This window comes from Delphinus delphis, chromosome 5 (genome assembly GCF_949987515.2).
Source record: "Delphinus delphis chromosome 5, mDelDel1.2, whole genome shotgun sequence".
Taxonomy (NCBI): domain Eukaryota; kingdom Metazoa; phylum Chordata; class Mammalia; order Artiodactyla; family Delphinidae; genus Delphinus; species Delphinus delphis.
This window is the reverse complement of record NC_082687.1, coordinates 58,593,545-58,607,581: the sequence shown is the minus strand read 5'-3', so window position 1 is coordinate 58,607,581 and position 14,037 is coordinate 58,593,545. Positions and strand designations below refer to the sequence as shown.

The 14,037-nt window shown below is 35.9% G+C and overlaps 1 protein-coding gene across 5 annotated transcripts in view; it reads left to right on the top strand.

The window, feature by feature from the left end:
- Positions 1-14,037, top strand: part of ADGRL3 (adhesion G protein-coupled receptor L3) — an 872,689-nt gene that overhangs the window by 813,185 nt on the left and 45,467 nt on the right. For 4 of the 5 annotated variants that reach the window (XM_060012458.1, XM_060012455.1, XM_060012456.1 and 1 more), the window contains one exon: positions 13,201-13,369. In XM_060012458.1, coding sequence (XP_059868441.1) covers positions 13,201-13,369 — 169 coding nt within the window. Of the gene's footprint in view, positions 1-10,629; positions 10,657-13,200; positions 13,370-14,037 lie in introns of all 5 variants that reach the window. The other variant, XM_060012453.1, reaches the window with a different exon arrangement.

The following is a 14,037-nucleotide window of genomic DNA, read 5'->3' as shown; positions in this document are numbered from 1 at the left end:
CACCAACAGCAATTAGCTAATTCGACAATTCCAGAGGATCCCAAAATGTATTAGTCTTGAAGTTGATGAGATCAACAATTCTGCCTAAAGGCATTCATTTTCCTTTACCTGTTGTGATTTATCAATGACCAGATCTTTTGGCTTGGGGATTAAATTCTCAAATATGGCTCTCATGACTCCATCTTTCTTCACACCAAACCTTACCCATGCCACTATTTTAAACAATTCTGTACTATTTTATATAAAAAAAGGGAAAGTTTAAAACTATTTTTTAAATTAATGTTCTTTATATCTTGAATTTTGTGATATTTCCTTCAAAACTTTTGTCAAAAAACATTATACTTTGAACTGTTAAGGTCAGAGAAAGAATATCCTATAGCTAATGTGATTCATTCATATTGTTTCTGCCCATTTATCATCTGTCTATACTGATATATTATGAGTCTTTATATCATAGCATTAATTTATTTATAATTAATGTTTTCATTAAGAAATCTGTCCTCTTGAAGATATATTTTTTGCTAAGTTTCTATGGGGCTAGATTATAAAGTTCTTTGGAATTGTAGAATATATAAGCATATGCATAATTATTATCAATCTATGCAGAGGCCCCTAACAATTCTGATCTTGATTCTAATGATCACTTTTAAAGATAATTTTATGACATTAATGTTTAAATAAAGCTTTCAAATTTAGATGTAAGAATAAAATGATAAAATGTCTGATAAAAGAAAAGTGGGGGGCTTCCCTGGTGGTGCGGTGGCTGAGAGTCCGCCTGCTGATGCAGGGGACGCGGGTTCGTGCCCCGGTCCGGGAGGATCCCACATGCCGCGGAGCGGCTGGGCCCGTGAGCCATGGCCGCTGAGCCTGCGTGTCTGGAGCCTGTGCTCTGCAACGGGAGAGGCTGCAACAGTGAGAGGCCCGCGTACTGCAAAAAAAAAAAAAAAAAAATAGAAAAGTGGATATGCTAAAGAAAGGAGGGTCTTTTTTTCTTACTGTGCCTTGAAAATTGTTTGTACAATATGTTTTACCTTATTTTCAGTGTCACCATTTATACATTCTAAGATAATCTGTAAGTTCCTATTAATGTCTTCCAAGAACATCTTAAGCCTTTGTGTCCATATTTTCATAAAACCTTAAAATAATTGCAGTAAAATTGTTTCAGTCCTACACCTTGGAATGAAGTTTTGTTTCAATGGACTTTCATTGGTAAATCAAAATGAAAATTATTCAGCTTTAGAAACTAGTTACATAGATATGTTTTTTAGAATAAAAAAATGAATCCATAGCATACACTTTAGCACCATAACTGGTGGCAACATTATCATCAATTTAATTCAGATTTGATGGAGAGACATTCTAAAACTAGATACTCTAAGCCAATAGAATTCTGACAAAATGATGGAAGGCACTGAAATATTATAGATAATCTTTAGTGATCTTTAGATTTTGAACCATTGTATATTATTCATGTCATCCTGGAAGTAAAATTAATGAATAGTTCTTTGCCATTAGCATGAATTTCTATACCAAATATGAACTAGGGATTCTTATAGCTAAAACATACAAATTAAATGCTTTAGCAATTATTGCATAGGCTAAGGCACTATAAAAATTACTCTAAATTATAGTTGCTTAAACTTATATGGGTCTAGAATAAGTGGTCTAAATCTAATACAGTGGCTCCACATCAATAAACAGCTTTCTTTCTAGGTCTGTCACTTTCTCCTAGCAAAAGAGAAGGAAAAAAAATGGTCAAAGGAAGGCCAATTCCAATCCTTTAATTGGCAAGACCCAGAAATGTCACAGTTCACTTCTGTTCACATTCCTGTGGACACTACTTAAACACATAGCTATAGCTAACTCTAAGTAAAGCTGGAATTGCTATCTTTGTTATTGACTAGAGCAAGCAGCTGATCCCCACAATTACCAACAAAACTGCTGAATTGCACCCTGATATCTCTCTTTAGTGGTTCTCATTAAAGGCAAACATCTCACTCCAGCAATTACAGTGCAAGTTCTATATTTTATTTTTTGAAACATTTGGATAGCTTAATAAAATTTTGTAGAGTATTTTTGCATGTTTTCCTACATGCTAATGTCTGAAACTTTCTTTACTTAACATTGTACTATACAGATTAAGTTACAGTCATTCCAATCATGAACTTGGCATCACAGATGGAACATATTGATGCAATGGGAATGCATATAATGGAATAAATATCATGTTATTAAGTTCTGTAACTTTTCAATGTTAGCAGAAGTACAGGATTTTCTTTTTTGGCACAGTTTACAGCTGTTAAATATGATCAATGCTTAGAAATTCTTCTCTCTTTATCTTTTCACATACCCATGGCTTTATTTAAATTTCTCTTGGAATTTCATTTCCTGGCTTAAAACTCTCTCTAGTCTGGCACTGCCCAATTGAACTTTCTATGAAGACAGAAATGTTCTAGAAATACACTGTCCAATATGGCAGCTACTGAAGCTTTTAAGTACTTGTAACGTAACTAGTGTGATTAAGGAACTGAATTTTAAACTTTATCTCATTTTAATGAATTTAAATTTAAACAAGCCCATGTGGCCAGTAACTCCATATCAGACATCATGGTTAGTCACTTCCTGCTCCATCTACAAACTTATTTCTACCACATCTATTTTACAGCATAATATTACTCCTGAAACATCCTCAAATGAATTTAACTATCCAACATTTATTTTTTGGGGTCTTTTTTTTTTTTTTACATCTTTACTAGAGTATAATTGCTTTACAATGGTGTGTTAGTTTCTCCTTTATAACAAAGTGAATCAGTTATACATACATATGTTCCCATATCTCTTCCCTCTAGCGTCTCCCTCCCTCCCACCCTCCCTATCCCACCCCTCTAGGTGGTCACAAAGCACCGAGCTGATCTCCCGGTGCTATGCGTCTGCTTCCCACTAGCTATCTACTTTACATTTGGTAGTGTATATATGTCCATGCCACTCTCTCACTTTGTCACAGCTTACCCTTCCCCCTCCCCATATCCTCAGGTCCATTCTCTAGTAGGTCTGTGTCTTTATTCCTGTCTTACTCCTAGGTTCTTCATGACATTGTTTTTTCTTAAATTCCATATATATGTGTTAGCATACGGTATTTGTCTTTCTCTTTCTGACTGACTTCACTCTGTATGACAGACTCTAGGTCCATCCACCTCATTACAAATAACTTAATTTCGTTTCTTTTTATGGCTGAGTAATATTCCATTGTATATATGTACCACATCTTCTTTATCCATTCATCGGATGATGGACACTTAGGTTGTTTCCATCTCCTGGCTATTGTAAATAGAGCTGCAATGAACATTTTAGTACATGACTCTTTTTGAATTATAGTTTTCTCAGGGTATGTGCCCAGTACTGGGATTGCTGGGTCATATAGTAGTTCTATTTGTAGTTTTCTAAGGAACCTCCATACTGTTCTCCATAGTGGCTGTACCAATTCACATTCCCACCAGCAGTGCAAGAGTGTTCCCGTTTTTCCACACCCTCTCCAGCATTTATTGTTTCTAGATTTTTTGGTGATGGCCATTCTGACTGGTGTGAGATGATATCTCGTTGTAGTTTTGATTTGCATTTCTCTAATGATTAATGATGTTGAGCATTCTTTCATGTGTTTGTTGGCAGTCTGTATATCTTCTTTGGAGAAATGTCTATTTAGGTCTTCTGCCCATTTTTGGATTGGGTTGTTTGTTTTTTGTTATTGAGCTGCATGAGCTGCTTGTAAATTTTGGAGATTAATCCTTTGTCAGTTGCTTCATTTGCAAATATTTTCTCCCATTCTGAGGGTTGTCTTTTGCTCTTGTTTATCGTTTCCTTTGTTGTGCAAAAGCTTTGAAGTTTCATTAGGTCCCATTTGTTTATTTTTGTTTTTATTTCCATTTCTCTAGGAGGTGGGTCAAAAGGATCTTGCTGTGATTTATGTCATAGAGTGTTCTGCCTATGTTTTCCTGTAAGACTTTGATAGTTTCTGGCCTTACATTTAGGTCTTTAATCCATTTTGAGCTTATTTTTGTGTATGGTGTTAGGGAGTGTTCTAATCTCATACTTTTACATGTACCTGTCCAGTTTTCCCAGCACCACTTATTGAAGAGGCTGTCCTTTCTCCACTCTACATTCCTGCCTCCTTTGTCAAAGATAAGGTGACCATATGTGCATGGGTTTATCTCTGGTATTTCTATCCTGTTCCATTGATCTATCTTTCTGTTTCTGTGCCAGTACCATACTGTCTTGATTACTGTAGCTTTGTAGTATAGTCTGAAGTCAGGGAGCCTGATTCCTCCAGCTCCGTTTTTCTTTCTCAAGATTGCTTTGGCTATTCGGGCTCTTTTGTCTTTCCATAGACATTGTGAAATTTTTTGTTCTAGTTCTGTGAAAAATGCCAGTGGTAGTTTGACAGGGATTGCATTGAATCTGCAGATTGCTTTGGGTAGTAGAGTCATTTTCACAATGTTGATTCTTCCAACCCAAGAACATGCTATATCTCTCCATCTTTAATTTCTTTCATCAGTGTCTTATAATTTTCTGCATACAGGTCTTTTGTCTCCTTAGGTAGGTTAATTGCTAGATATTTTATTCTTTTTGTTGCAGTGGTAAATGGGAGTGTTTTCTTAATTTCACTTCCAGATTTTTCATCTTTAGTGTATAGGAATGCCAGAGATTTCTGTGCATTAATTTTGTATCCTGCTACTTTACCAAATTCATTGATTAGCTCTAGTAGTTTTCTGGTAGCCTCTATAGGATTCTCTATGTATAGTATCATGTCATCTGCAAACAGTGACAGCTTTACTTCTTCTTTTCCGATTTGGATTCCTTTTATTTCCTTTTCTTCTCTGATTGCTGTGGCTAAAACTTCCAAAACTATGTTGAATAAGAGTGGTAAGGGTGGGCAACCTTGTCTTGTTCCTGAACTTGTGGAAATGATTTCAGTTTTTCACCATTGAGGCCGATGTTGGCTGTGGGTTTGTCATATATGGCCTTTATTATGTTGAGGAAAGTTCCCTCTATGCCTACTTTCTGCAGGGTTTTTATCATAAATGGGTGTTGAATTTTGTCGAAAGCTTTCTCTGTATCTATTGAGATGATCATATGGTTTTTCTCGTTCAATTTGTTAATATGGTGTATCACATTGATTGGTTTGCATATATTGAAGAATCCTTGCATTCCTGAAATAAACCCCACTTGACCACGGTGTGTGATCCTCTTAATGTGCTGTTGGATTCTGTTTGCTAGTATTTTGTTGAGGAATTTTTGCATCTATGTTCATCAGTGATATTGGCCTGTAGTTTTCTTTCCTTGTGACATCCTTGTCTGGTTTTGGTATCAGGGTGATGGTGGCCTCGTAGAATGAGTTTGGGAGTGTTCCTCCCTCTGCTATATTTTGGAGGAGTTTGAGAAGGACAGGTGTTAGCTCTTCTCTAAATGTTTGATAGAATTCGCCTGTGAAGCCATCTGGTCCTGGGCTTTTGTTTGTTGGAAGATTTTTAATCACAGTTTCAATTTCAGTGCTTGTGATTGGTCTGTTCATATTTTCTATTTCTTCCTGATTCAGTCTTGGCAGGTTGTGCATTTCTAAGAATTTGTCCATTTCTTCCAGATTGTCCATTTTATTGGTATAGAGTTGCTTGCAGTAATCTCTCATGATCTCTTGTATTTCTGCAGTGTCAGTTGTTACTTCTCCTTTTTCATTTCTAATTCTATTGATTTGAGTCTTCTCCCTTTTTTTGTTGATGAGTCTGGCTAATGGTTTATCAATTTTGTTTATCTTCTCAAAGAACCAGATTTTAGTTGTATTGATCTTTGCTATCATTTCCTTCATTTCTTTTTCATTTATTTCTGATCTGATCTTTATGATTTCTTTTCTTGTGGTAACTCTGGCGTTTTTTTGTTCTTCTTTCTCTATTTGCTTTAGGTGCAAGGTTAGGTTGTTTATTCGAGATGTTTCCTGTTTCTTAAGGTAGGATTGTATTGCTCTAAACTTCCCTCTTAGAACTGCTTTTGCTGTATACAGACAAAGCTATACAGAGAAAGCTATACAGTCTCCATTGTCATTTGTTTCTAGGTATTTTTTTATTCCCTCTTTGATTTCTTCAGTGATCACTTTGTTATTAAGTAGTGTATTGTTTAGCCTCCACGTGTTTGTATTTTTTGCAGATCTTTTCCTGTAATTGATATCTAGTCTCATAGTGTTGTGGTCAGAAAAGATACCTGATGCAATTTCAATTTTTCTAAATTTACCAAGGCTTCATTTGTGACCCAAGATATGATCTATTCTGGAGAATATTCCATGAGCACTTGAGAAAAATGTGTATTCTGTTGTTTTTAGATGGAATGTCCTATAAATATCAATTAAATCCATCTTGTTTAATGTTTCATTTAAAGCATGTGTTTCCTTATTTATTTTCATTTTGGATGATCTGTCCATTGTTGAAAGTGGGGTGTTAACGTCCCCTACTATGAATATGTTACTGTCGATATCCCCTTTTATGGCTGTTAGTATTTGCCTTATGTATTGAGGTGCTGCTATGTTGGGTGCATAAATATTTACAATTGTTACATCTTCTTGGATCAATCCCTTGATCATTATGTAGTGTCCTTCTTTGTGTCTTCTAATAGTCTTTATTTTAAAGTCTATTTTGTCTGATATGAGAATTGCTACTCCAGGTTTCTTTTGGTTTCCATTTGCATGGAATATCTTTTTCCATCCCCTCACTTTCAGTCTGTATGTGTCTCTAGGTCTGAAGTGGGTCTCTTGTAGACAGCATATATATGGGTCTTGTTTTTGTATCCATTCAGCCAGTCTGTGTCTTTTGGTGGGAGCATTTAATCCATTTACATTTAAGGTAATTATCTATATGTATGTTTCCTATTCCCATTTTCTTAATTGTTTTGGGTTTTTTATTATAGGTCTTTTCCTTTTCTTGTGTTTCTTGCCTAGAGAAGATCCTTTAGCATTTGTTGTAAAGGTGGTTTGGTGGTGCTGAACTCTCTCCGCTTTTGCTTGTCTGTGAAGGTTTTAATTTCTCCATCAAATTTGAATGAGATCCTTGCTGGGTAGAGTAATCTTGGTTGCAGGTTTTTCTCCTTCATCACTTTAAGTATGTCCTGCCAGTCCCTTCTGGCTTGCAGAGTTTCTGCTGAAAGTTCAGCTGTTAACCTTATGGGGATTCCCTTGTGTGTTATTTGTTGTTTTTCCCTTGCTGCTTTTAATATGTTTTCTTTGTATTTAATTTTTGACAGTTTGATTAATATGTGTCTGGCATATTTCTCCTTGGATTTATCCTGTATGGGACTCTCTGTGCTTCCTGGACTTGATTAACTATTTCCTTTCCCAATATTAGGGAAGTTTTCAACTATAATCTCTTCAAATATTTTCTCAGTCCCTTTCTTTTTCTCTTCTTCTGGAACCCCTATAATTCGAATGTTGGTGTGTTTAATGTTGTCCCAGAGGTCTCTGAGACTGTCCTCAGTTCTTTTCATTCTTTTTTCTTTATTCTGCTCTGCAGTAGTTATTTCCACTATTGTATCTTCCAGGTCACTTATCCGTTCTTCTGCCTCAGTTATTCTGCTATTGATCCCCTCTAGAGTATTTTTAATTTCATTTATTCTGTTGTTCATCGTTGCTTGTTTCATCTTTCGTTCTTCTAGGTCCTTGTTAAATGTTTCTTGCATTTTATCTATTCTATTTCCAAGATTTTGGATCATCTTTACTATCATTATTCTGAATTCTTTTCCAGGTAGACTGCCTATTTCCTCTTCATTTGTTTGGTCTGGTGGGTTTTTATCTTGCTGTTTCATCTGCTGTGTGTCTGTGTCTTCTCATTTTGCTTATCTTACTGTGTTTGGGGTCTCCTTTTTGCAGGCTGCAGGTTCGTAGTTCCCCTTGTTTTTGGTGTCTGTCCCCAGTGGCTAAAGTTGGTTCAGTGGGTTGTGCAGGCTTCCTCGTGGAGGTACTAGTGCATGTGTTCTGGTGGATGAAGCTGGATCTTGTCTTTCTGCTGGGCAGGTCCACATCTTGTGGTGTGTTTTGGGGTGTCTGTGGACTTATTATGATTTTAGGCAGCCTCTCTGCTAATGGATGGGGCTGTGTTCCTGTCTTGCTAGTTGTTTGGTATAGGGTGTCCAGTACTGTAGCTTGCTGGTCGTTGAGTGAAGCTGGGTGTTGGTGTTGAGATGGAGATCTCTGGGAGATTTTCACTGTTTGATATTACGTGGAGCTGGGAGGTCTGTTGTGGACCAGTGTCCTGAAGTTGGCTCTCCCACCTCAGAGGCACAGCACTGACTCCTGGCTGCAGCACCAAGAGCCTTTCATCCACATGGCTCAGAATAAAAGGGAGAAAAAGTAGAAAGAAAGGAAGGAAGAAAGGGAAGGAGAGAGGGAGGGAGGGAGGGAAAGAAAAAGAAAGAAAGAAAGAAGATAAAATAAAATAAAATAAAGTAAGGTAAAATAAAATAATTAAAATAAAAAATTATTAAGAAAACAATATTTTTAACAAGTGAAAAAGAAACAACAAAAAACCAGACGGATGGTACCCTAGGACAAATGGTGAAAGCGAAGCTATACAGACAAAATCTCACACAGAAGCATACACATACACACTCACAAAAAGAGGAAAAGGGGAAAAAATAATAAATCTTGCTCTCAAAGTCCACATCCTGAATTTGGGATGATTCGTTGTCTATTCAGGTATTCCACAGATGCAGGGGACATCAAGTTGATTGTGGAGATTTAATCCGCTGCTCCTGTGGCTGCTGGGAGAGATCTCCCTTTCTCTTCTTTGTTCGCACAGCTCCTGGGGTTCAGCTTTGGATTTGGCCCCGCCTCTGCGCGTAGGTCACCGGAGGGCGTCTGTTCTTTGCTCAGACAAGACGGGGTTAAAGGAGCCACTGATTCGGGGTCTCTGGCTCACTCAGGCCGAGAGGAGGGAGGGGAATGGAGTGTGGGGCGAGTCTGCGGCGGCAGAGGCCGGCGTGACGTTGAACGTGCGCACCGTGCGTTCTCCCGGGGAAGTTGTCCCTGGGTCCCGGGACCCTGGCAGTGGCGGGTTGCATACGCTCCCCGGAAGGGAGGTGTGGATTGTGACCTGTGCTCTCACACAGGCTTCTTGGTGGCGGCAACAGCAGCCTTAGCGTCTCATGCCTGTCTCTGCGGTCCGCGCTGTTAGCCGCGACTCGCGCCCACCTCTGGAACTCCTTTAAACCAGCGCTCTTAATCCCCTCTCCTCGCGCAGCAGGAAACAAAGAGGGAAGAAAAAGTCTCTTGCCTCTTCGGCAGGTCCAGACTTTTTCCCGGACTCCCTCCCAGCTAGCCGTGGTGCACTAACCCCTTCAGGCTGTGTTCACGCTGCCAGTCCTCTCCCTTATTATTTGGTGTTTTATTCTTTGGGAAAGAAATTCTGTATTTTCATTGTGAAAATAGTCTAATAATAACTATGTGATATTTATCAAACACAATATGTCAGACACTGTTCTGAGCACTCGATACACAGTATATCATTTCATTATCACAAGAAAATTACCACCATTTTATAGATGTATAAAATGACACAACCACAGGCTAATTAATCTTTGCCTAAGATCAAATAGCTAGTAAGTGAATTAAGTTAGGATGTAAACCTCAGGCAAACTGGCTTCAAAGCCCAGGCTCTCACTGTATTCTTTACCCTTTCATCACCCTGGAGAGTAAGGTTTTTTTTATCAGTGGTTCTCTTTGTTCAAAATGCATCACAGTTGGAGCCTTTCTAAGAGCTTTACTTGTATATGCATAATATCAGAAACTATTGCCTCTTGCAAGAGGTAAGAGAAAAGAGGACACAGTTTTCTGTTTCTTTTCTGTCCTATCACAATTCACTGAGTAGCAACTATGTTTGTAAAAAAATATCCAAAATATCCCCTAACTAGTCTTTACTAATTTGGTGCTTGGATCTCATTTTATCAGGATGATACTAAATAGATTAGTATATATAAGTGATAATGAACAGGTGCCATCTGTTTGCTCGTATTACTACAAAAGATTATTCAAATTTTTTTCTCAGTGCACTATCAGAAAGAATTTTAAAGTAGTTGGGTTGATTATTTTTAAAGAGCTATAATGTTCAGATTTAACTCAGGTCAATCATCTACAAGTTAACATTACTCAGAAGTGCACTGTCCATAATTAAGTAATCTTACCTACTAATATTATACAATAAGAAGACCTTTAGGTGACATGAAATCTGTCATTTTAAGTATGCCCCCAAGCCTTTTCCAGATTGCTCATAAGATTTCTCATTCTCTAGAGAAATGTGATCTCTTAGAAATAAATGTCTCTGTCAAGTCACAAGTAATATGAGCATATGATGAAAAAATGGATTTTTTTAGTCTCATAAGGGATATTGCAGTATTGTAAAATTGATTTTATTCCTCGTTATTTAAGTTCTCATGGTCATTTTAGCATTTACCTTTTAGATATAAAGGGAAGTTTATGATGCCTTTTAGGGAGGTGGGGGACAGAGGCCTTTTTGGGGACCAGGAGAATATTTTTCATATGAAATTCTTTGTCATAAAATGCTAATGTTGGTGTTCTTGTCTTTATGTCTATGCATTCTTTAGCTATGAGGATAACAGACCCTTCATCAAGTAAGAATGACCTGAATGGCTGATAAATTCCATTTATCAGTGTGGTCCCATGAACCAGCTGTCAGATCAGTACTGAAAAATCATTAGAGCTTCTGTCATTCACATTGAGGCAGAAGAGCAAACTGTGCAGGAAAATAATCAGGCATACAACTTCTATGCAGAATAAATATGCTGCAGGTGTATTGCCAGAAAAATTCTGCTTCACCTCTTTTAATTGGATATCACCTGAATTTAGTGCCACAGTAATAGCAATTTCATGTGGTACAGACTTGTTTTGCTTTTAATAGACTTCTTTCATTTCGGTGTGCTCCTCTGTGTTGCATATGTCCTCATTTCTGTTGTTTGTTTGGACATCATTCATCTAAAATTATTTCGTGATTTAGTGTTATATCTTCAAATGATCTCAGGGGTATGAAACTACCCAACTGCAAATGAAACTAATGAATTTTTAGGTTAAATATCCAAAAGGGGAAAATATCTCCTTCAAAAATTAAACTTTACATATGCAAAATTGTCTCTTTCAAATTCGATACGTCACTTGATCGTTGATCCAATTGTTTATGAACATATCTTTTAAATTTCTAAAACAAAGCTACAAGTCTGTACTAATCTATAAGCAGAAACACAAATGCTAATATTTGGGCTTTTTTTCCTTTGTACATTTTAAAATTACATGTTCTGTAATTAAGATTGGCAACCTTTGGGTGACCTTGCTGTAGACTTTCAGTTTGTTCTTCTGGTGAAGAGTCCTTTGTTTTCATTTTCTCCAATACCATTTCACTTACTTCTTCATGCTCTTGCTTATTTTTTTCTTTTGAAGTTGGGCTCATCACTCTTTTATATCATTAACACTTGGGCCCATCATGTGTTTTCTAGTGGATAATAGCTGGCTTGAGTATTTTATCCTATCATTTTATTTCTAAATCTGAATAGCAATTTTGACTTAATGGCGACTCTTCCCATTTTTCCTTATTCCAATACCTGTAAACAAATAAGAGCTTTACTTTGAAAGTTCCCATACTTCTGAATCTGCTTGTAAAATAAGATATTAATATTAAGATGTTTTCTAATTTGTATAAGCAAACATGCCACATACAATGGCAAGCTTCCTTTAGGGATTCTTTATTCAAGAGTATTAAAGTTTTAAATTAAGCACATTAAATTTAGTGGATGTTTACATCTGAAATATAGTGGCTGATGGTTGTAGAAGGAAAATGGTAAATATTTGAGATTAATTTTAATAAGACTTTAATAATATTTGACTACTTTGGGACATATTTTTCTTAAGATGTAGTTCTCTCTGAAAAATTTATTAAACCCAGCTTCAGATTATAGTAAACATATGTGATTTTCCCCCTTCATTTTGTAAAGTTTCAATCCCCATATTTATTCCTTAGACAATGTAAGTAGCAGATAGCAGTCTGCTAAAAATAAATATTAGATTATCATGTTCAGGAAGGTATACTGGGAAAGGAAAAGGTGGGCTCATAAGAGTATAGAGATCTAGACTGTTTTGGTCCTATTCTATATACTTAGAGAGAAGTTGAGAAGACTCCATTTTCAATTATTGGATTCCCATCTATTGGAAAGATTCATTTTATTTTGATAGTAAATACATAATACATAACTACAAATATATGGACTTTTGTCACCCATTTATTACTATTGTGAATGGCAGCTTGGAGGAAACTAAGGGAATGGAGTGAGAGTGAGAATTTGTCTTCCATTCTGGACTACTTTGTTCATCCCTCTCCATCCCATTATCAGCTTCATTTTCTCCTGTGAGTTTGCAGACATTTCAAAGACATGAAGGTGTCCTGAGCTATTGGGCTTCTTTTCAACAAAGCTGCCAATTGCCCGATATCCAAAGTCTAGTCCAACATAACCCAAGACACAGCAATCCAAAGGTTGAAAGAGTAGATGGTGATCTAGAGGGAAACTATTTTTTCCCATTTACTGTATCTCACACTTGTTCTACTTAACTATAGAATCAGACAAATAGAAGTTTAAAATTTTATACAATCTTCCATATACTGGTTCCTTCTGTTCTTGTCTGTAAACACTAAATTTTTTATGGAAAAAGAGGAAATTTGGAAAAATGGGGTAAAAGTGTATCAGATGAAGAGTCCAATCAAACAAGTCTTTGATTAATGGAAAGAGTCCAATCAAACAAATGTTATCATACCAATGAGACCAGTGGAGACTAACATAGCTTTACAGACTCTTCCCCCTTGCCATTCACCATAATTATATCTCCATACCATTTGCGTATGTGCTGCAAATACATGAATAATTTAATAGTACAAATCTGCTTTTGCATAAGTGAATTTCTGTGTTTATAGCATTTTCATTCATGTATATCTCCTCAAGCTTGAAAACATGTAAGTTCTCATTAAAATCTTAAAGTACTTATACCATCTGTCTTACATTTTCTGTCAATAAAACTGTAACATTTTTTTCAGTGTCAGTATTGTTGATACAATATGACTGTGTTAATTAAAGACAAATTATTTGATAACCCTTAATTTTCTCTTCTCTCTGCAGGTCATGGGTTATAGGTGCAATAGCTCTTCTCTGCCTATTAGGATTGACCTGGGCCTTTGGACTCATGTATATTAATGAAAGCACAGTCATCATGGCGTATCTCTTCACCATTTTCAATTCTCTACAGGGAATGTTTATATTCATTTTCCATTGTGTCCTACAAAAGAAGGTAAGCTAGAATTCTCTGTTCAAGAATAAATAGCATACATTCTATGACAGCAAAGTACCCATAACATAAACCATTCTTGATGTGTTTGTCTCTAAGAAATAAATATATTACTTATTTGATTTCATTTTTATAATAGTAAAGACAAAACAGACATAAAATGAAAGCATAAAAGTTGGCAAATGTGCTTGACAGCAAAAACAGAATCAAAATATTTTGATTTGGACAATGTATAAAAACTATATTCTTATAGATTTGACCTTATAGTCTTTAATATTTTTATTGGCAGACACATGGAATTTGTGTATTAGGGAGTAGATTTTCTAAGATGTTATGGAGGCATGGGATATATGTATATATATGTACATATATGGCATGGCATAGGAAATATATATTTTTGTGTTTTTTTTAAAACTAATTTGTATTGATATATTCTAGAAAATATAATTATCTAAACACTTTATGATAAAAACATTTATTTTTTAAATGAATGGTGGAAACTTAGTAAAGATCTCTGTATTTCTTTAAAAGCATCTTTTATAAAATCTATGATTTTCATGATTAGAAGGCAATATTTAATTTTTATATTGGTCTATTTTTATGATTTTTCACATCTATAAGGACGAAAATATTCATTTTCAAAGTTAATTTTAGCAACTAAATACTTACAT